The following is a 21,300-nucleotide window of genomic DNA, read 5'->3' as shown; positions in this document are numbered from 1 at the left end:
ACTGCCAACAACAACAACAAGAACAACACCAAAGGAAACGGATATGAAACGAAAGATCATCAAGTCAGGGCGTGCAGTCAATGGCAAAAAGCTAAAGATTTGATACGTTATACCGGGCTTAAGCAAACATCAATCCGCACACCCCACCCGCCAGCCGCACCTCCTTGTGCACCGCCTGGCAACCAGAACGATTCGTACGTGCCAGCTAAACAGCATCAATTCTCAGAACTTTGATATCAAGTATTGTTGTTCTTTTGTGGTTAGAGATTGGGCTTAGTGTAGGTTGTAAATGGCTGGCACCTCAATGTAGAGATGGGCGCGTGTCTGACACGAAACGGCACGATCACGCGCAATGTCGAGGCAGACACTATAGTCGAGGCAGACACTATCTGGAAGACTGATTGCACATTGTTAAATGAAGATTACGATTTTTTTTAGCCTTATACTTATCCAATACTTCTTAATGCGAACACGCACGATATTCGCGAGCACGAAGGCATACACAACACTTATCCAACTTAACTGCGCAACACTGGCCAACATGTTTGGCATCTGAAATGCGTACTCTTATTTTGCAACAAAACAGGGCGTGTGCCCATGTATTTGCCAAAGTAAATGTGCGTGTGTGCTTGCCACAGGCTGCTTACGTCTGGCAATTACAATGAAAACGAGGCGTGTGTTAATTAATTGAGTCTTGTGTATGTTGGCGACAAGTGTGAGCCAATTTAGAGAGCGATAAATAATTTCAATTGTCGCAGCTGCAATAAGCTCAGGTTTGCAACGCCGCTAAAAAGTAGGCAACTATAATTTATAACTTAATTGCCGGCCACTACGCCCTTACGTCCCGTATTGATAACGCGCATTTGAATTGCTAACTGGGCTCATGCATACAAATGGAATTGCGAGTTTATTGCCTAGGCCCCGACCCCGTAGAATTCGCAGACCCTTTGAGCGCTCAGTACTCGGGGCGCCGGCTACAATTCCCGCATTGTAGCTGTATTTGTATGCAATTTATGCGTTATGACCGTGTGTGTGTGCGTGTGCGTGTGCGTGTCCGTGTGTGTCGATATAAACAAAGACGTATTAGTAAATTTAAAATACAAAACAAAAAATAAAGGCGCATTTTATTTGCCAGTAAATTGAATGATACAGTCCCCGCTCTGTCTGCACGGCCAGACAAGTTGAACGCATGGCAAAGTGATAGTAAATTTTTTTGATGGCATAAGGGACAGTAACATATATTGTGCGGTTGCCAGCGTAACCAATTTTTGGCCATGTCTGCATATTATACGCTTATTTTGTTTCGTTTTTTGTTGTTGTGTTGCGCATAAAAACTGATAGAGTTCATCGGCAACTATTCGCAAAAGCCTTTGACTTTGATGTCACATACGATAAATGCTGGCGAATTTGATGAAAAGGTTTTTTTTTGTATTTGCGCCGGGCCAGACTAACTGAATGTTGTGCCTGTTGTCGCCAGTTTGTCATAAGGCATATGATTAGCATAGTAAAGTAAATCTGATACTTACTCAGCTCAATTGACAGCTATAAAATGCCAGCCTGGCCATTGACCAAGCTTCATTTTGGGACTCACTGCGTATACTTAATATTTGGTGTAAGTAGCTTGTGCGCTTATAAGCATGTATGTAAACAGAAACTTTCGTAAGTATGCTTTAATAATACTGCACACATGCATGCGTCTCCGTTTACATGTCATGTGACATGTTTTGCATATTTACACCTGCGCCATTTGGCAGCTATAAATGCCTTTTTCATTTGGCCAGATTTCGCCGTGTTGTGGCCATAGCTGCATCTAATATGCTCATACATATTTTACCAACCAGTTTTCAACATATGCTGTACTTTATGAATTGCTAAACATTTATTTTTTGGCTCACACGCGGTTTTTGGTCTGGCTCTTAATTAATTTCGCTGACAATTAAAACTAAATGCGCCAAAAACTGCACAGCTGGCACTCTAAATACCTGCACCAAAGCAATAAATGGGCATATTGGCAGTTATAATCTATCCAATCTCTATATATAAAACTGTTTGTCCTGACTGACTGACTGATTTGTAATCAACGCAGAGCCGTCCGATCGGCCTCAACTTAATTTCAAATACCTTTCTTCAAATTCATTTGAGGGGTGTTTCACACAGTTGCAAAAATGTATTCCTCTTTGTATCCTCCCTTATCAATCAAACCTATTTTCAAGGAGTTATATGAAAAATCATTTGAGACGTGTTTCAGATTTTTCGCAAAATCTAAACTTGTTCGGAAGAAATGCGATGTAAACATGTTTGGGCTATTTTAAGTTTTGTCCCATTTGTTTCAAACCGGGTTGTATATATATAAATATATATCTATATATATATATAGCATCAAATATTAATAAATTTTAATTTCAATTTAAATCCTAATCTAACCTAAATCTTTATATATATCACTTTTGTTTATATATGCTTAACTGCATTTGAAACAAATTTAACAAATTTCATAAATCCTCACCTAATCTTAATCTTTACTGCGCATTTCACAGTTATGTTATTATCAAACAAGTGCAAAGATATAAAATATTCAGTAATATGTCGCATTGCCTTAAATCTCCTCTCACATGCACAGTATACATGTATATAAGTATATGTAAGTGTTCAGGTTAAGCTACAAAGTTAGCTGGAGAAAGTCGAGGCTCTGGTTTTGCATTTCACTCTAAAGTTTAAGCAGTTTGAAAGTTGGCAAGTTAATCCGACGAACTTTTTTCATAAGCACCCATAATAAAAATTATAATTATTAATGTTTTTATTGTATTATATTTGTAGTAGTATAACAATTAGACTGTCCTATGTTTAAATAGCATATATTTAAATTGTAATATAGCCAGTATTTGAGCCTGACGCCGCGTGATTCAGTTAGCTTTGGGTAAACTTCGTAACCATTTAGCTAACTGACATATGTATTGAATATTATATATAAGCGCAGTTCGAATCGGAGCTTAAATCAAAAAAACAGACGAGTGCCATTAATCCCAAAGTTTAAACTCAATCCGGGTTACCCTTAACGCTACAAGAGAGAGGTCTGCAAACAGAATCTTTAACCGAGGCATTGGTTCATGCCAATAAGCTTTACGGCAACCAAATTAACCATTTATTAATTTGGCTTTATGACTGGACAAGTGCTTTAGACAACCAGTCAGTGGGTGTGCGGGTATATGGAAGTCGGGTGCTCGAACGGTTTGCCTAATTACATGTAATTAGTCAAGGGCATGGACATGCACTCACACACACACTCGCACCCGCACACACTCATAAGCCATTTTAAAACGTCAGATTCACATTTTACAGCTGCCGCCTGCTAAACCACTCGAACAGTTGCTAGCGTCTAGACCAAAAGCGAATTTATGCGGCCGATAGACATCTTAATTGCTGGGGGATTATGCTTCTGCGGGAGCTGCACTTAAAACTTGCATGGAATTCATTAGTCTGAGAACTTAATTTGGATGCGCGCCGAGAGATACGCTTGCCAGATATCAAATACGAGACTTAAATTTGGCTGCTTTATTAAGAGAACGAGAGAGAGAGAAGGAGAAAGACATATTTGAGCGGAACAGAGTAATATAACGAGTACATGCGTTAAATATATGTACAATATATGACTAAGTATTTGCTAGGAATATAGTTGGCTCTTAGTTGGCCGCAAATTGGAATTGTTTGCTGTTGTTGTAGTTGTCCTGCTGCTGCTGCTTCTGCTGCTGCTGCTCTTATCACAGTTACGAGTACCTGCCCCCTGGCCCCAATCCGGGCGCCGCGATCTCTGGAATGGACTGACTGAACGAGCTGAAGTGCCTTCAGTAAACGCCACTTGGCGTTGATGCCACACTTGAGTGCGGCATTTGTTGCCCATCAGCGCTGTCGTTGGCGCTCTCCTTGTGCCTGCCACGCCAATTCAATTTGGCCCGGAGACCCTTGAGCGTATTTGAGCGTTTAGCCTTTGCCTTGCGCACTTTGCCACTGCCCGTTGACTTTGCCACTGCTGATGCTGATGCTGATGCTGCTGTTGCTGCTGCTGTGGCTGTTGTTGCCGCTGGCTCGCTGGCAAGTGCTGCTCCACTTGTCTGCATTTGTGGATGCCGCGTGATGCGCGTCAGCTTGAGGCGTGCACGGGACAGACCCGCCGCTGCGGCACCGCCCACCACACTCGATTGACAGCTGAGCTCATCGATGGCGCCCATCGCTGCATGCGGACACTTGTGCCGCGCCGCCAGCTCGTAGTGCTCCTCGGGCAACTGCAGCTCCGCCTCGAGCAGTGAGTGGGCATCGCCCACGGAGGACAGTTGGGAAATTTGTGTTTGCAGCGTTCGATGTGGCTGAGAATGTGCTGCAGCTCCTGCTGTTGCAGCTGCAGCTGCTCCTGCTGCTGTTGTTGCTGCTGCATCAGCGGCTACAACTCGTGCCGCAAACAGATCCTGTCTGCTGCGACTCTGCGTGCTCAGCAATGTGGCATGCGAGCTGCTCAGCGAGCCGCGCTGCAAGCGCTGAGAGCTGCGACAGCCGCCAACTGCGGCCCCATTGCTGCTGCCATTCAACGTAGTCAAAGTTGTGGTGGTGCGCACACTGTCCTGCAGGATTAAAATTAAATACAATTCGTTCGGTTTGGTTTCAGCGAAAAGCAGTGTTTTTTGCAATGTATTTACCGTATGCAGACGCAGTGAGCCCGTCTGGTTACGTCGCAGCGCACTGTAGTTGTGCGGCAGGCCCTGACCCTGATGCTTGCCCGAGAGACGAAATTGACGGGCCAAAGTGACCTGCAAGGGTCAAAGTCTTAGAGCAGCCGGCGACAGGCCCATTAACCACATGCACTCACCTTAAAGGCCTCACGAAACTTGTGGCTCATAATGTTATACAGCAGCGGATTGATGCAGGTGGACAGAAAGTAGAGCACACCCGATGTATAGTTCAATATATTGAAGACATCGTTGAACCATTGCGACTCAATGCCAAATGTGGAGCCATAGACCGCCATCAGGCGCTGAGCATGAAATGGCGCCCAGCATATGAAGAAGGCAACTGCCACAGCGACTGCATATGCCAACAGAATGTATTATTGCTGAGCTGTCAGCGCCTTTAGTCGGCAGAGCCTCAACTCACCCAACATCCGGATGACGCGCGTCTGGGCGCTGATACCGCGATTAACGTCGTAGCTGCGACGCGGCAGCGCCTGCAGCAGACGGCTCCGCTTCAGCTTGATCCCAATAAGCACGTAGAGCACACAGATGGCCGTCATCGGGCCGCCAAAGAATAGAAAGCCGGATACGGCGAACACATGTGCAAAGAAGTCGTTATTCATCTGTCAAGAATAATACGAATATAATGCGATGCGCGAATACGTCTTAGTTCAACGAATATGCTAACATACTCTAACAGACGAGGCGATATATAAGTAGATGCAATAAGTGGACATGCACATTCGGCGTGCCGAATACTGAATACCCTTGCAGTCACATAGCAGGTCACATATCTAAGCTTTGCCATAAACGAAAACTTTATTTTTAGCCGATTGGGCGACTTTAAAGCTATATACTAAGTATAATGGGCCGATATGGCTTATAAATCGAACTCATCGATTTTCCCCTATATTATATTCCCCTAAGCTTATAAGACTTTTCATAATATAAATAAAAATGAGTTTTCTATACAGGTTATATATGAACTTGTTAGTCCCAAGTAAAGTTAAGATATCTTGGAAGACAAAATGAAGATATCTTGAATACAAATGACAGCGACGTGATATATATCTATAAGACTGGGAGCCTAGCACTGAAACGAATTGAGCAGCTGTTAAAACTGATCAAATATAAAAAAAAATAAAATAATTACAGCGAAAACTCTCTTCGGCGGACAGCGCCGTCGGATATTTGTTGTCCACTCAAGAATATTGGAATATTGTTTTGAGAGAAAATGTCCGCCCAAGAGCGGTGTCTGGCTAATGGGAATATGCGCTTGGTGAGTTTTCACTGTATAAAACAGGCAGCACCCATTCCCCCTTCTATTTGTGAGACACTCCTCTTGAGCAAACAAAAATGACTCGATGTTCTGCAATAAAATGCATTCAGTTTCTGTTAGGGTATATTGAAAGTCGTCTTTAAACAACATTTACCGTACATGATGAGCCAGCGCCCTGGGTTACCACAGAGAATTGTATGGCCTGGGGCAGGGCGAGCAACAGGGCGGCTATCCAAATGGCAAAGATGAACTTAATGGCACGCGACAACTTGGACATGGTGTGCTGCCTAGTGGGAACTGATATCAATCAAGCCAATGGCAGGACCAAGGCCAGTGACTGGCCACTCACCTGAATGGATGGCAAATGGCAATGTAGCGCTCCACGGTGAACGAGGTGATGGTCAGAACGGTGGCATTTGCCGCCGTCTCGGACAGCACGCTCTCCAGTATGCAAATGCCGTCTGAGAAGGGATAATTGTTTGGATGCCATAAGTTGTACAGATCCTGGGGCATGCCTGCGAGCCATACGGTTAAGCAGCTAGTTTAGGATTACGGATTACGGTAGGATTACCTACCCGAGCACAACAATATTAGGTCCGAGATGGCCAAATTGAATAAATAGAAATTGGTCGCCGTGTGCATAAAATTGTTCCTCGAGATGACAATGCAGGTAATTAGATTGCCCAGCACGCCGGCCACAAAGATGAGGGCATAGCCGACGCTCAGCGTTGCCAGCAGGCCCATATGGGTGGCCATCGGACGCGGCGATTGCTCCAGCAGATCATGCGGTTCAAGTTCTTGCAGCAGGCTGGTCAAATTGTCCGCCGATATGTTTAGCACTTGGGTTAAATTCAATAGGAATTTCTCACTGTGAAACATTTGCAGCTCAGACAAGGGGGGCGTGCCCTCGCCCAGGGCGGACACATTTGTGGCCAGCATCATGGCTGACATGTGTGTGTGTGGGTATGTGTGTGTGTGTGTGTGTGTGTGTCTTCAATGTAGCGTTCAAAATGTCATTTGATTATCCAATGAAAGAGACGGGCTATGTGAAATAAATATGCCAATTGATGTATTCGATTTGCAAAACCAATTTCATCTAGTTTTAACAGTGGGTTTCTTATGTACACATACACACAAATATATTTTAATGTCTGCGTCTCCTTAGCAATAATGTTTTTATAATGCGCAAAGTTTGCACATTAAATTTTCGTTAGAATCGAATAGGCAAGCACCTGCAGCGTCTTTTTTTATGTGCATAAATTAAATATTATCCACAGGTAAACCAGTTAAAGAGGCTAGCTGCCAATTTAATGTCCTTGCTGGATCAACAATATCCTCGGAATGTTCATTTGCATCATTAAGTCACATTTAATTTAATTTCCTTAAAGTTAGCAACCGACTAGCAAGGTCACACACAGATCCCTACTTAGTATAATGCCTATAATTTGTATATATAGATAAATGTATATAATATATATATGCGTGATTCATTCAGACTATCTACACGGCCTGTCGTAAAGTTATTATTATTATTCTTAAACAAAATAATGTATATGATATAATGTTTTTGCTTATATTATGCATATTTATGCAAAATGTGTGCGTTGACTTTTTTTCAAGAATGTTGTCGATTTGGATTTTATTTTGATATGAACCGAAACTGGTTTCGATTGTGTTAGCTTGGTATCGTTTTTATTAGCTATTATTATATTGTGTCGGCGTTTTAAGCCATTGGACATCGTGGCATGGCAATCGCCGCCAATGTGGGCAGCGCCATGTCGCATCGCGTATCGCATCCATAAGTTATGCATTGGCACTGACCATAAAGTGTTTTTTTCTATCACTTGTTTTTTTTGATTGTATGTTTTTTTTTTTTATATATTGTCTTCTTCCTTTTTGGAAAGTTTTTGCATATGAAATTTATTATATTTGATTTGTTCGCTTTTTGCTATTTTTTCTTAATTTTGTCAAACTTTATGGCCTTGCCTTAAATGAGGATCGAGTTTGCACCGATTTGGTTTAATGAATGGCGGGCTCTAGCGATCGCTAGATAACATTAGCTTCTGAAAGCCTCAACAAATAGCTAATAAATGTCAGAATTTGGCAAAAAAAAAAAGAAAACAAACAAAGAAAGAATGAAGCTTGCTCTAGTCAAGAATATCCGGCTAGGAGATACTCTAAGCCCAACTTTAAGCAAACCAGCTTTTTAGCTTATATTTCTATACTGCGCCACGTCTACCCTCATGGCTCATGCTTTGGCAAATTAGTTCTTGAAGAGTTTCCGTATTTATCATCCGATCAGGGCTTCGTTACGACCTCCAACATATGCGTATATACCAATGCAAAAATGTAATACAAATAAAAATGAGCTTGTTTGTTCAATTTTGGAGGAAAGGGACTGGTATCCAAAAAACGTACTCTATCTAAGAGCCTACATGCCAAATTTTGAGTAAATAGCTGTTTTTTCTGAGTTATGCTTGAAAAACCATATCACACGATGGAAACCTTAAAAATGAGTTAGAATAGCGCAGAAAAACTATAGAGAAGAACATGCAAGTTTTATAGCTAGCTCTTATAGTTTCTGAGCTATGCTTAAAACCAAGTCTCAAAATATAAATAGTTTGATATTCTCGAAATAGTTGAAGATATCAACAAACAATGACAAAGACAAAGTTTGGTGTACCTAGCTCTTATAGTTGCGAGTTAAGCTCAAGGAACCATGTCTCAAAATCAATAATTATCGATATTTTTTGAAACAGACAAAGGTATTGAAATAAATGTTAAAGAAGAAGCTCAGTGTGTCTCGCTCTGTTAATTCTCTACTTAGAAAACAAGTCTTTAAATCGAATCCGCAAATAATTTTACACTGTAAAAACTCCAATAACAGGACATCGACTGTTGCGGTATTTTTGTCTTGTTTCGGGATCAGTCTCGGTCATAGGACCTTCGCCTGTGCTGGTTCCTCACAATGTTTCGCTTAAATATAAACCTCAAATTTCAAGTCTTTTAAAACAGTCCAGATCGAGCGAGTATCGGATCTGAGAGGCTTCCTTCAGCCTGTTGCATGACATTTGCTAAAGAATATAATACCCCATTGTCCGCTTTTAATGGTTTCAGGGTATACAAAAATGAAGTGGAAATTTTAATTGGATTTGCATATCTTTCTAATGGCTCATTGAAACATTTTGGATATTCACTTAGAGCCAATTAATTATAATTTGTTTTTGTATTTGTTAATCAGCCAGTGCTGGAAATCGTTTGTGCATTTTAAACACGTTTAATTGAAATTTATTAAATGTTGTCTGCCACATTTTTATGCGTTCTGTTTTTTTTTTTTCAACATTTCTTTTTCGCCTTTAGAATATTTTTTATTGCTTTGAACTGCTTTTGATATTGTTTTGAGTTATTTTGCGAACAATGCACCTTGCGTTTTGTTTGTTTTTTTTTTTTCATTGTTTTTGCACTTATTTGTGTTGCATTATGGCCTGAACATATTAGTAACAATTTGCTAAAAACTTGTTTATGAACATGTTAGCAAGGTTTATGGCCGTATTGTGATTATTATTTATATTTAAATTTTGGAATTTCTGTTGCGTGTTGCGGGCGGCGCTTTTATATATAACATATAAGAGAAAAAAATGCGTATATTTATGATTACTTGTTTTGAAATATCGCGTATTTGACGCGTCACGTTTCGTATTCGCATTCGGCCCACGAGCTGGTCGACAGCGACAACAACTGGCCGCAGCATCCGAATAACAGCAACTGAATTTCGGCCCAAAAATCTTGTATCAGTTGGCGCCGCGCACACTAACAGCGACGCAACAGACGCTGCCGATGCTGCTGTTAACGTCGGCAGCGCAGCAAGAACTACCGGTTGCTTTTGTCAGATTTTGAGACGGCACTTTCTCTCTCGCTTTCCCTCTGTGGCAGTTAAATAAAAATGCAAATACTTAATATTGTGGCATGCACTTAATCTTATTTAGTGGCATCTTTAAGTGTTTGAGGCTGGCTGATTACGTGTGTATTGGCCACAGCAAGGACCCTGCTAATGATGACCTTTAGCCGCAGACAACATAAAATGACAGACGCTCTTCTTATTGTATTGTCTTTGGCTTAGCCATCTAATGACCGCAATGTTTACCAGCGTGTCATAGGTTCAATTAACTGCACTTCAGCTTAATGAATCAGTCAAATTCTTAAGTTGCCAATCAGTTAAGTTCCTAGAACTATATGCACTTCAAATCTCAGATAACGGCCAAAACGGATTTAATAGGATAATCATAGATAGACTAATAGATTCTGCATCTTAAATGTGCGCTTCTTAGAACATTTTTCTTTTATTTATTTTACATATTTTCTCCAAGTTTAAGGACATTTTGTTGGCTTTAGTCTGCATTTAGAGCAAAAGGACAATTTAGATGCATATATTTTGTTATCAACTCCCATTAAAATATTTGAAGAATATATAGCATATATCAGATGATGTACTTCCTAACAATTGCAGATACCGAAATTTGTATAAAATGTATTAAATGCGAGAGGTAGGTGGAATGTTGGCCAGTTAAATGGCCGACGCGAATTGGCGCATGCCATTTTATGGCTTGTAGTTGGTAAGATTTTATGCGTCCTTTGGGTGTTTGTTGGCCGTCAGTTTTATGGCCGTGTGCGAGGGAATCTATCATAGCTTTACGGCTCATAAAAGCTAAGGCCTGGTCCCTATAAACGCATAAATGTTATTTGATGCGATTGAGAGAATAGCCTGCGAATTGACAAGGGCAAATAAATCAAATTCATAGCAAGCATTCAATTTCTCAATCTTTATGCAAATAATGCAAAACAATTTTTGGGCACTTAATCAAAACAAAGTCCTAAACAAACAGCGGGCGCTAGATATGTTCACTGGCACACGCCGACCAGCCAGCCAGATGGTCGCATACCCAGGACATGGCACATGTATCCTTTTCAATGCCAAGGCGAACCCCCGCACACACACAAACACACACATAGAGCACGTGCCAAGAGGCACACTCAAACCAGAAATCGCCTCTCTGTCCAAACTGTCAGCTGTCGCTTTTCAATTTTCAAGTTCTGCTGCTGCTTCTGCTGTTGCTGCTGCTACTTGGCTTTTCTTTCTTTCGCTTACGCTCAAGTCAAAGAATTCGGTTGTTTTCTTTATGAACAACAGGCATGACATCAGCAGGGCGTCTCGCCCGGGCTTTCACATTGGTCTTTTCTTTTTTTAAAGTTTTCCCATTAACGCTGGGTAGTTGGTGTAGTTGGCGCTGTCAGCAGTTCAACTTGAATTTTGTGCAAGTTTCCAATTCATTTAGTTTTATTGCAAGCCAAGCCAACTCGGGCCGAAAGTCATTTGCAGTTCGACCAACCCGTTGCCCATTGTTTGTCCTGGCCAAATGTTCTACATAATAACTTTCTCATCAGGCACGCAACGCACATGGTTAAAATACATTTCGGCTTAGGACATGGATAAATATATACAAATATTTATTTAATTTCTATACTCTCATTTACGAAACAGCAGCTCTTGAAAGTAAGTCGAAAATTTCGTTGCTGAATGTTAAAAAAGTTCTAAGAACTTGACTGCAGTTTATTCTTAGTATTTTTTATTAAGATCTCAGCTGTTATTTTTTGGAAATAAAATATGTTTACCAATTTCTGTTTACTTCTTAGAAATTTAACAATTCATATCAATATCTATTCATAAGCTCATTTTATTTCAACTTTGCCGAATATCTATTTTGGCTAGAGTATATCGCTATTGGCGTGCTGCACTGTCATGACAGGCCATTTTAATTGAATTTCTTTTACTTTTTTTTTGTATATTGTTCGATATTGTTGTTGTTTTCGATTTATTTGACATGAGCACGCGGGCAACAAGTCATCGTCGGCCTTTTGTGAATTTTATTTTCTGGCTAATTGTGGTCTTCGATTAGCAACTGAGCCGAGCATTACTTGCGAGGCCTTGCCCATAATTGAATTTTAGCAACAACAAAAAATTCTTAATTCTGACAGCGGCTTCATTTGATTAAAAACCTACCTACTTGGCTTTAGCAAGAGTTCATACTGAGCCCGTGTAACGTGTCGTATGGGTAATGTAAAAAAAGAACTCTATAATTTTCGGTGAAAAGTTCAATGAGCCTGCGAAGCCAGCAGACCCAAGGACACTCGCATCTAGCAATTAAAAGCTACTTAAATTAGATGGCACATTAAAAACATTTCAAGCACTCACAATTGTGCCTAACGTGGTAAAGTTATCGCTATCGTTATCGTTATTGTTATCGTTATCGTTTAACGCACTGAACTCGCAAATCAAGATAAACGCCCCAAAGAACCCATCAGCTCTGCGGTCGACCCTTTTTGATTTAAGCCAAGCAATTCAAACCGCCCCCCCCCCTCCCTCCTGCTGCTGTCAACAGTGGGTGGTCCACATGTGCGTCCGCTAGCCAATTTATGCTAATCAGCTGCTATGTCCAGCCCGAGCGGACAACTGGACAACTCTGCACAGCAATTACAATTGAATTGTCAACAGCTAGCGCCAAGGTGGCGTATACGCAATTAAAGAGTGCCAAGAAGACTGAGGGAAGTGCTCACATGAATTGTGTAGCAATAGTTGTGTATCTTTATCTGCATATCTCATGAATAATCCATAGAATAGAAGAACTGATTATGGACTCTGATTATTTGCGCCACATTCACTTAAGATGTCATTGAGATTAAATATTTACTAGAACAGGCGAAAATGGGTATGCAGATAGTTTGCTGAAACATTTGAGTATTGTTTACCGATGATATTGCGAACTAACGTCGTAAAAAAGGAAAGTAATTGAGTATATTTTATAAAATGAACTCAAAAGAGAGTGCTCTAGCTGTCTTCGATTTTTGCCAAAGCACGTTTTGAAATATTTAATAAAAATAATATCACATGCTTTATTCAAATACAAAATTCAAAATGTCAAATGCGGTTTCCAAATGCGAACCGGTTCGTTTGAAAAAACAGCTCGCAGCCTAAATATATTTTGATATTTTAATTATTTCCATTTCAATTGGTTAAATCCTTTTTATAAGTTTCTGCCATTTTCTTTGAAGTATTCACTTACACAGAAAAGCGTAATGTTTGTATTTTAATATTTTATGCTTACGCAAGTAAGTTGACTTGCTGCACATCTTTGGCTTATACTACATTTAGCGCGTATTTACGAGTCGCTGACAAATTGTTCGTGGTATTGGCCTAAGGCATATACATAAACCATTACAAAAACAGCAGGAAAATCCGCTTTAAAGCCACAAGCGACACTTCCAACCGCGAGTATTAGAGCGGCCAAAATAAAAACCACAAATCTGTGGCTGGTCCAGCCAAAGATTAATATGCGGTCTTTCTGCATTGACGGCGTTTGTCCTCCACGTCCTGTAAAATTGAGATAAAAAAAGAAAAAAACAAAAAAAAAACAAACGGCAAAGCAAATGAAAAAATAGAAACATTTGTTTTGGTATTTTATGGGCATTCAACCGCTAGCAGACTAAGAAGAAGCTTTGATTTCGCGTGAGTTTTGATTGTTTCGCTTGCGATCCGGACTGTCTGGGAGCGAGAGGGAAACCAGTTGAACGTCAATGGGCGGCGCCTTGGCCAATAAATATTAAATGTAAGTGTCAGTGGCTTGGCCAATTTGACATTTCAATAAAACGCTAAATACGCTTGTCTAAGCTTGAATTCAATTCAATTTAATGAAATTGCCTACCATTTATAGCAGCAGCTCTTTATTACGCATACGTCATGTTAGCCACTGTGTGTGTGCCTGTATGTGTGTCTATGGGCCGATTCGACTAGCTCGTTGCCAGCGTCAAGGTAAAGTGCATGAATTTATGAATGAAATTATGCCCAAATGCTAACAGCCCGTTAATAGAGCGAGATAGGAAGTGCAAGTGCCGTTTAACAGGATGCGGCAATGTTGTTAGCTAACAGCTGTTAACCGTTAACAGGCGCGGCGCCCGCAACAGCCACACGGAAATTCAGTTTAACATTGACTGCGCTGCAGAACGGACGTGCGCGAGCCTAATAAAAATGTTTAACAACTATCTAGCGCGAATTTTAATTTAATAACTTATTATCCTTGATGTAAACAAATAAAATTCAGTGTTAGTTTTCAATAAAAATTGTAAAATAATGGTGTTGAAATCGTCGGTAAATCTGTTTTAAAACTGTCAACCTTACTTGAAGTCATAAAGTGCTTAAGATATCATCGCAGAAGCTCCTTTGTATGCCCATTGTCATGGTCGCTATCGGTCGGAGCATAGCAACAATAAATATACAACAGAGTGAGACTGAATTAAATTATAAAAATGATGTCAACAATTGTTGTCCTTATCCGCGAGTTCTCTTTTAACCAACCTCAGTGACAGCAAATCAAATAAAACGGCTGCACTCCCTAATGGCCTTTGTCATTTAAACGCATTTGGGTACGCGGAGTTTTCATTTATGCCAACTGACTGGACTTAAAGAAAGCAGATCTGTTGACATTCTTACGGTACAGCAGCTAAAAGCGTTGAAGCGGAAAAGTATACGAATTGGCTTGACCTTCCACAATATATGCTCGGCATCTGACAAATTAAATTGTCAATCCACTAGCTTGGACAGGTTAGGTAATTCAGAGACTATTATCATTATTCAAAGTGCAATATTTGGACAATTGATTGGCCCAAATTAGTATAAGCAAGAGCTAGTGTGAGTTGACTTGCTGCACGTCTTGAGGTTTTCGGTTGGCCTTAACATTTACGCCTGATTTGGCAACTTAATTATTCCAGCAATTTACACGGCACGAATATCTGAACTGTTTTGCCCATTGGGTTTTCCTATTGATTTCATCGCAATAAACCAAGAATATCAAATTTCGAGGCACATTTTAAATTTCTTACTTTCGATGTGGATATGTGAAATGTCAAATTTTTTTTTTGCAAAGCACTTAAATCAAAATATACTCATTTTTATTATTAAAAAGTCTTTCAAATATTTATTCAATGCCTCAATAAAAAATTATCAAAACTTGTTAAAGTTTCCGTTCACCCTTTTTAGTCGGAAATATCAAATATTGAAAGCAATTCATGTGTTGGTGCCCCGAAAGCATTTTCGTTCGTTTTTATAAAATTGGCTCACAGCGAAATATCAAAATGAAGTTTGTATAACAATTTGTATATATTATATAAGAAAAGTATTTCAGAATAGTGCGAAATTTTTACAATATTATAATTATTGTAAGTAATGTCATTATCATTAGAAATATTATTACTAATAATTCTGTTACCTTATTCATCAAAACTCTTCCACATAAAGAAGCTCATGGCTTAAATTGAACTAAACTTGAAAAGTATCTGAACTAACCGCGCATTTAATTATGAGCAGAGCGCATAATTGTTCCAGGAATAATTTCCTTTTAAGCCTCAACCACTTTGCCTAAAACCACGCATGTTAAATGCTATGATGTATGATAATCACATGTAAGCCTTGTGGTTTTTCACATTGTTCAATTTGACTGGCGAATGCTTTAAGAAAATGCTGTCGGACGCAAAACATCTTCAAACGGTATTCAAAATTCAAGGTAGCCTAACTGCACGAGCTGAAAATATGATTAATGCCAAGTGGTTGGCTGCTGTTGCTGTACCACATGGCATATGCGAAACGTGGCCAGGAGTCAAGCAAGGTTCAGGAGCTATGGGTTGTGCCTGTGCCATTGGCAGCTGTTAGATTTACGTATGCATATTGTCAACGTGCCAAGGAAATAATGAGTGAATTATGAGCTCAAAATGCCATTTATCAAAGATGTTCCAAATTGCGTGGCTTCATATTGAGCCATGGCTTAAACGTACAAAACATTTTACTAAACCAACTCGTTTGCCCACTTGCCAAAGTTTTTGCCTGCGGCCATTATTTTGCTCAATTCTTTGACCAACTTCATGCCACACAAATATGGAAAAGTTTTCTGTTTTCTTTGGGACAAGCAATCCAAAAGGAAACTATGCCAACTCGTGGTCAGGACTCAATGCAAGATGTTGTCTATTTATAGCCAAGAGATTTGCGATTAGAACATAAAATTCAACTTGAAGTTCTTGTGCTTAAAGTGCCGCAAAAATTTTCCACAATCAGTTGCCCCAAATTGCGCAGTTGTAATTGTGGCAGCTGGCCTTAATGCCAGGTAGGAAGCCACCTGTTGTAAACAGATTCTAAGGAAGAGGGCGGGTATGCTGTAAGCCAGATGAGCGTATTTAGCGTATTTTGGGATACAATTTAAATTCATACTTGAGACTAATGACTTTTAATGTTGTTTGCTTTACAGACGAATGCACAATAATTGGGGCCCTGCTGACGGTCTGCCTCGCTTATCAGCCATGTGCATGGCTAGCACGACAAACCTTAGCACAAAAAACAGCAGCTGGCGCTGCAGACTATATTAATAATAGTGATAAGGCCACGCCCACAAATTAATTGACAACTGGCAGCAGAATGATGCAAGGCGTTGACTTTGCTCTTGCCAGCGACAATGATGATGGCCTCAATCAATCATTCATGGCTCATATGTTGCCAAATGCGAGGCCAAGTCTCCGGCCGAGTACCAGTCGCAGTCCGAGCGCCACTTCCAGCCCGGAGCTGTTGTTGCTGCACAATGATAAATTCCTAACACATGTCGCTCAAATGCTGAACATGACGACCGAAAATCTTACAAATCTGCTTGCCGCAAACAGCACAAACGGCAGCTCAGCAACAGCAACAATAACGGCAACAACATCAACAACTAACATGGCCAACAGCACCGAGGAATCGCCTACGCTGCTCATCATCCTAACCATTTGCTATGCCCTAATCTTTGTGGCCGGCGTGCTGGGCAATCTAATCACCTGTATTGTCATATCGCGCAACAATTTTATGCACACGGCCACCAATTTCTATCTGTTCAATTTGGCAGTCTCTGATTTGATTTTGCTCGTCTCAGGTAAGCTGGCCCAAATCCACACGGGCTTACGTTGCGTATGCGTAATTTGCGGCATCCGGTTTCCATCATTAGGCATACCGCAGGAGCTATACAATTTATGGTGCCCCAATTCGTATCCCTTCACGGACGGCATATGCATTGTGGAGAGCGTCCTCTCCGAAATGGCCGCCAATGCGACGGTGTTAACCATAACGGCATTCACCGTGGAGCGTTACATAGCCATATGCCATCCCTTCAGGTAAGTGCGTGTATGTGCGTGTGTGAGTGTGGTGCTGACTTGAAGATAACAACTAATTAGTTACAACAGCACATGTCTCTATTAACATAATATTGGTAGGCTTAATTAACCACAAGTATATATTATTTATTGCCATTTACCACTTACAATATTACATTGGCATTTGTTTGAGTTGTTTTATGTTGTTTGATAGCCTCATCTATGATATATGTAATTAATGCCACATAAAACACATAATTAAATGCATATTCAAGGCTTAAGGCCTTACAGATATGGGCGGAGCGATATAAAACTTCCCATTAAATAAACCGAATAAAAAGAGTTATCAACATTTGTCATAATATTCTTGAATAACAAGTGATTTTATTGCATTCCGCCAGTTGTCATAATTGAATGGAAACAAACAGAGGAATCAATTATATTCGCAGAAAAATTTACTCCCATTGTTATTATTATTTTTTTGTTTTGTTGTTTTATTTATTTATTGACTCAACCACTTTTGCCAGCCCGCCGTGGGCTTAAAAAACTATTCAAGTTTTTCCTCCACTATTCAAATGTTCAACACTTTTCAATTAAAAAGACAATACGGAACGCTTATTTTCCTTTCAAATGAATACCTAACAAATGGTTATTATAACGGTAATTATAATGTAAATAACATTTAATTTCTATCTCAACTATTTGTTTTTGACCGAATGTTGATATGATTTTGCATATGTGTGTCAAAAAAAATAAAAATGTTTTTTATACAAGAACCTACTCTTCGACCCGATTCGGTGCGATCCAGCAGGTCCCCATATATGTGCAGCCTGCAATAGAAAGCCGGACTAATATAATGTTTCAAGGCAATTGCCTCAAAGCTGAGAGACAAGTTCGAATAGAAATATATACCTTATGGATTCAGAGATGTCTCCTTCTATGCGTTCCACATTTGATGACAAAATTATAAAACCTTTAAGCAGGATATAACAGCTGAAAATATAGCTGAAATGTTATTTGAACTGCAGCACACGAAAACAACATTTTAAGTTGTGTGCCACACACACACGCACACACACACACACGTACATATGCCCACACACATTCATTTGATGAGAGTGGCGAGTGATGGGCAATCCATGTAACAGAAAAATGAAATGCAACATTTACAGGCAACACACCATGTCCAAGTTATCGCGGGCCATCAAATTCATCTTCGCCATTTGGCTGGCGGCTTTTCTACTGGCGCTGCCGCAGGCGATGCAGTTCTCTGTGGTTAACCAGGATAATGGCTACTCCTGCACGGTGGGCACAGGCAGCAATTTGATTGCCCATTAATGCCAGTTTAAAGGAAATACTTTGATATTTTTTATAGATGGAGAACAACTTTTACGCGCATGTGTTTGCCGTCTCGGGCTTTATATTCTTCTGCGGACCCATGACGGCGATCTGTGTACTCTACGTGCTGATTGGCATGAAGCTGAAGCGAAGCCGGCTGCTCCAGTCGCTGCCGCGACGCGCCTACGATGCGAATCGTGGCCTAAACGCGCAGAGTCGCGTCATCAGAATGCTGGGTAGGTGGAGTCAGTAGGCGGTTTGATTGATTGAAATCAGCGGCCATCGAGCGTTAAGCACACTGTCAAACTTTGCCATGCACTCAGAGAAAAACGTGACATTTTTGGTAAAGAATGAACAAAATTCACAGAATTTTACACATTTGTTGAACTAAGCTAAAATAGCCAAAAGAATTTGCAGACTTCAAATAAGAGTTAAACATGCTCAGTTTTTTCACATTTAGTTTAAGATTTCGTGTTAATACAAAAATTCAGTATAGAGGATCTACAATTTGGACAATATTTGTATTTCATTTGAAGAAACTGTGCAAGGTTTTTTCTCTGAGTGTCGAAGAGTTCAATTTGAAATTACACTGAATACACACACACACACACACACACACACCCTTCTACACAAACACACACACACAGTGGGCGACGAACATTGAAAACTTTGCCCAATGATGCGCATACGCCATGTGGGCCACAGTGCTAGCGGAACCCTCATGTATATATTTATATATCTATACACACCTAATTCTAGATATTTGGTAACCCGCTCCCCCCTCTTTGCAGTAGCTGTAGCCGTTGCGTTCTTTCTCTGCTGGGCTCCCTTTCACGCCCAACGTTTGATGGCTGTCTATGGCGTCTCGCTGATTAATGCTTGCCGCTGTCGAGATGCCTTTAACGATTATTTCCACATACTTGATTACACATCCGGTGTACTGTATTTTCTGTCCACCTGCATCAATCCGCTGCTGTACAACATTATGAGCCACAAGTTCCGTGAGGCCTTCAAGGTATGTATACGTGCTGCCAATCTTGGTTCTTGTTGCTTTTCACTTAGTGAGCATTGCAAATGCGTTGCAGATCACGTTGACACGTCAATTCGGTTTAGCCAGAAACCATCAGCAGCAGAGCCAATATCGTCAGCACAATTACAGCGCACTCATGCGGCTGCAGGGCTCGATGCGGCTGCAGCCCGTCAGCTGCAGCAACAATAACAATGCACTGGAGCCCTATGGATCCTATCGTGTGGTGCAATTTCGCTGTCGCGATGCCAACCATCAGCTGTCGCTGCAGGATAGCATACGCACCAATACCACAACCACAACCATTAATAGCAGCAGCCTGGCTGGTGCTGGTGCTGCTTCTGTTCCTGGTAGTGGCGGTGGTTGCGGTGGCAGTGGTGTCGGTGGTGGCAATGGTGGTGCTAGTGGCAGGCGTCTACGTAAACAGGAATTTTATGCCACAGCGCCGGGCAGCGCAGTGCCACATCGCTTGCTGCAGTCGCAGGTCTCCAGGCTAAGTGATGGCAATTCGCACTCCTTGCTGGACACGAATGTGGCTGATGTGGGTCGCCATTGTGCCGCTGGGCGTGCCAAGCGCACACTGTTGGCCACAAACAATGGCGCCCTGCTTTTGGCAACGGCCCAGCCAGACGATGCACAGCCCCCAACGCGCCTCAAGCTATCACGAGTGATAAGCCGTCGAGATGAGCCGGCTTACAGTGGCAGCAGTAGCCTGCCCGAGCAGGAGACCAACAACAGCACCAACACCACAGACCCAAATGGCGGCGAGCTGCGCAAGTTTCCATGGCGCAAGAAGCGCCAGAAGCAAAATGTGGCCAACAACAATGAAACGGGCGGTGGCAGAAATGGCTATGCCACGCCCAAGTCGCTGTGATAAATGGTTCGCTTCCGCAAGCTCTGCAACTTTTTAGCTAGCAAATAAACGTTTACAAATAGTTAGATTTACATACATATTCAGTGTTGAGTTAATGTTAACAAATAGTTAAATATATCTATGGGCGAAAATGTTTTTGGATTTCAGCTTTTATTCGGGTGCACGAAACCCGCTTTTCCACGCACATTTGCACAGATTTCTGCTCCCAGCTTTGTTTTCCACTTTCACTTCTCCAGTTTTAAGCACAATAATTTAATTTAAGAAATGGCGAAAAACGCAAGAATTTAAACTTTATCTAGTAACTTTTAAATCAAGTGAATAGTTCAAATAGCCACTTGTTAACTATTAGCTTATTAATAAATTTGTTTTTTCATTTACCCAAAATGTACCCCCCCCCCCTCCCTCGCCCCTCTCTCCCTCTCTTTTGCACACACACATTTCTATTGTCTTTACTTGTCCCCTCCACCCCCTATCCAAAATACGACACCCTTTAAGCTTCATGTTGCGGTAAGTTTCCTATTTCTCTTTATCTCCAGCAAAGATATATACAGCCTTTTGTGTATGTCATTTAAATCCTCAATTTAGAAAACAATATTATTTATTTTTATATTTTACAGAAAGTTGCATTTTTTCAAGAATTATTTTTAGCTGGCTCGAGGTTTAGGCTTTTTTTTTTTAATAAAAAGGTGAAAACTATTTTATTTGGATATTTATTATTCGATATAAGTTCGCCAAAGCCAGCATTAAAAAAAATATATATATATTATAAAATAATATATATGTTAAATATATATAGATATGTTTTAATATTTATATATATATTTTTTTTATAATAAAGTAAACGCTG

General features: G+C 40.6%; 2 protein-coding genes across 7 annotated transcripts; one reads left to right on the top strand and one right to left on the bottom strand.

The window, feature by feature from the left end:
* Positions 1-2,964: 2,964 nt before the first annotated feature.
* PK2-R2 (Pyrokinin 2 receptor 2) lies at positions 2,965-9,754 on the bottom strand. 5 transcript variants are annotated; one of them, XM_032433745.2, is made up of 8 exons: positions 9,656-9,754; positions 6,573-7,039; positions 6,347-6,512; positions 6,152-6,284; positions 5,143-5,341; positions 4,859-5,073; positions 4,689-4,799; positions 2,973-4,613 (listed from the first exon to the last, which is right to left on the bottom strand). In XM_032433745.2, exons 2-8 carry the CDS (start codon positions 6,946-6,948, stop codon positions 3,843-3,845), a joined length of 1,971 nt encoding a protein of 656 aa, XP_032289636.1. In that variant the 5' UTR covers positions 6,949-7,039; positions 9,656-9,754; the 3' UTR covers positions 2,973-3,842. The 5 variants fall into 5 exon arrangements, with proteins under 5 accessions (XP_070063462.1, XP_070063461.1, XP_032289636.1 ...); XM_070207358.1 differs by having other exon boundaries at positions 2,974-4,613; positions 6,573-6,836; positions 9,656-9,739; XM_070207359.1 differs by lacking the exon at positions 9,656-9,754 and having other exon boundaries at positions 2,974-4,613; positions 6,569-6,693.
* A 4,292-nt stretch (positions 9,755-14,046) lies between these two features.
* PK2-R1 (Pyrokinin 2 receptor 1) lies at positions 14,047-20,769 on the top strand. Of its 2 annotated transcripts, none has more exons than XM_070207433.1 (7): positions 14,047-14,331; positions 16,344-16,997; positions 17,070-17,235; positions 18,387-18,519; positions 18,590-18,788; positions 19,344-19,567; positions 19,638-20,769. In XM_070207433.1, exons 2-7 carry the CDS (start codon positions 16,511-16,513, stop codon positions 20,451-20,453), a joined length of 2,025 nt encoding a protein of 674 aa, XP_070063534.1. In that variant the 5' UTR covers positions 14,047-14,331; positions 16,344-16,510; the 3' UTR covers positions 20,454-20,769. The 2 variants fall into 2 exon arrangements, with proteins under 2 accessions (XP_070063534.1, XP_002056087.1); XM_002056051.3 differs by having other exon boundaries at positions 14,047-14,655.
* The last annotated feature ends 531 nt before the right edge of the window (positions 20,770-21,300 follow it).

Source organism: Drosophila virilis, chromosome 2 (genome assembly GCF_030788295.1).
Source record: "Drosophila virilis strain 15010-1051.87 chromosome 2, Dvir_AGI_RSII-ME, whole genome shotgun sequence".
Lineage (NCBI taxonomy): Eukaryota > Metazoa > Arthropoda > Insecta > Diptera > Drosophilidae > Drosophila > Drosophila virilis.
Note: the sequence above shows the minus strand (reverse complement) of the source record. Positions and strands in the feature narration are given on the sequence as shown.

Excerpts from the sequence above, each read along its gene's own strand:
- PK2-R2 (XM_032433745.2), bottom strand. The coding sequence starts at position 6,948 with ATGTCAGCCATGATGCTGGCCACAAATGTGTCCGCCCTGGGCGAGGGC. Across the intron at positions 5,342-6,151 it reads GCGCTGGCTCATCATGTACG|ATGAATAACGACTTCTTTGC; the intron begins GTAAATGTTGTT and ends TATTCTTGACAG. Across the intron at positions 4,614-4,688 it reads GCTCACTGCGTCTGCATACG|GACAGTGTGCGCACCACCAC; the intron begins GTAAATACATTG and ends TTAATCCTGCAG.
- PK2-R1 (XM_070207433.1), top strand. The coding sequence starts at position 16,511 with ATGATGCAAGGCGTTGACTTTGCTCTTGCCAGCGACAATGATGATGGC. Across the intron at positions 18,520-18,589 it reads ATAATGGCTACTCCTGCACG|ATGGAGAACAACTTTTACGC; the intron begins GTGGGCACAGGC and ends TATTTTTTATAG. Across the intron at positions 18,789-19,343 it reads TCGCGTCATCAGAATGCTGG|TAGCTGTAGCCGTTGCGTTC; the intron begins GTAGGTGGAGTC and ends CCCTCTTTGCAG.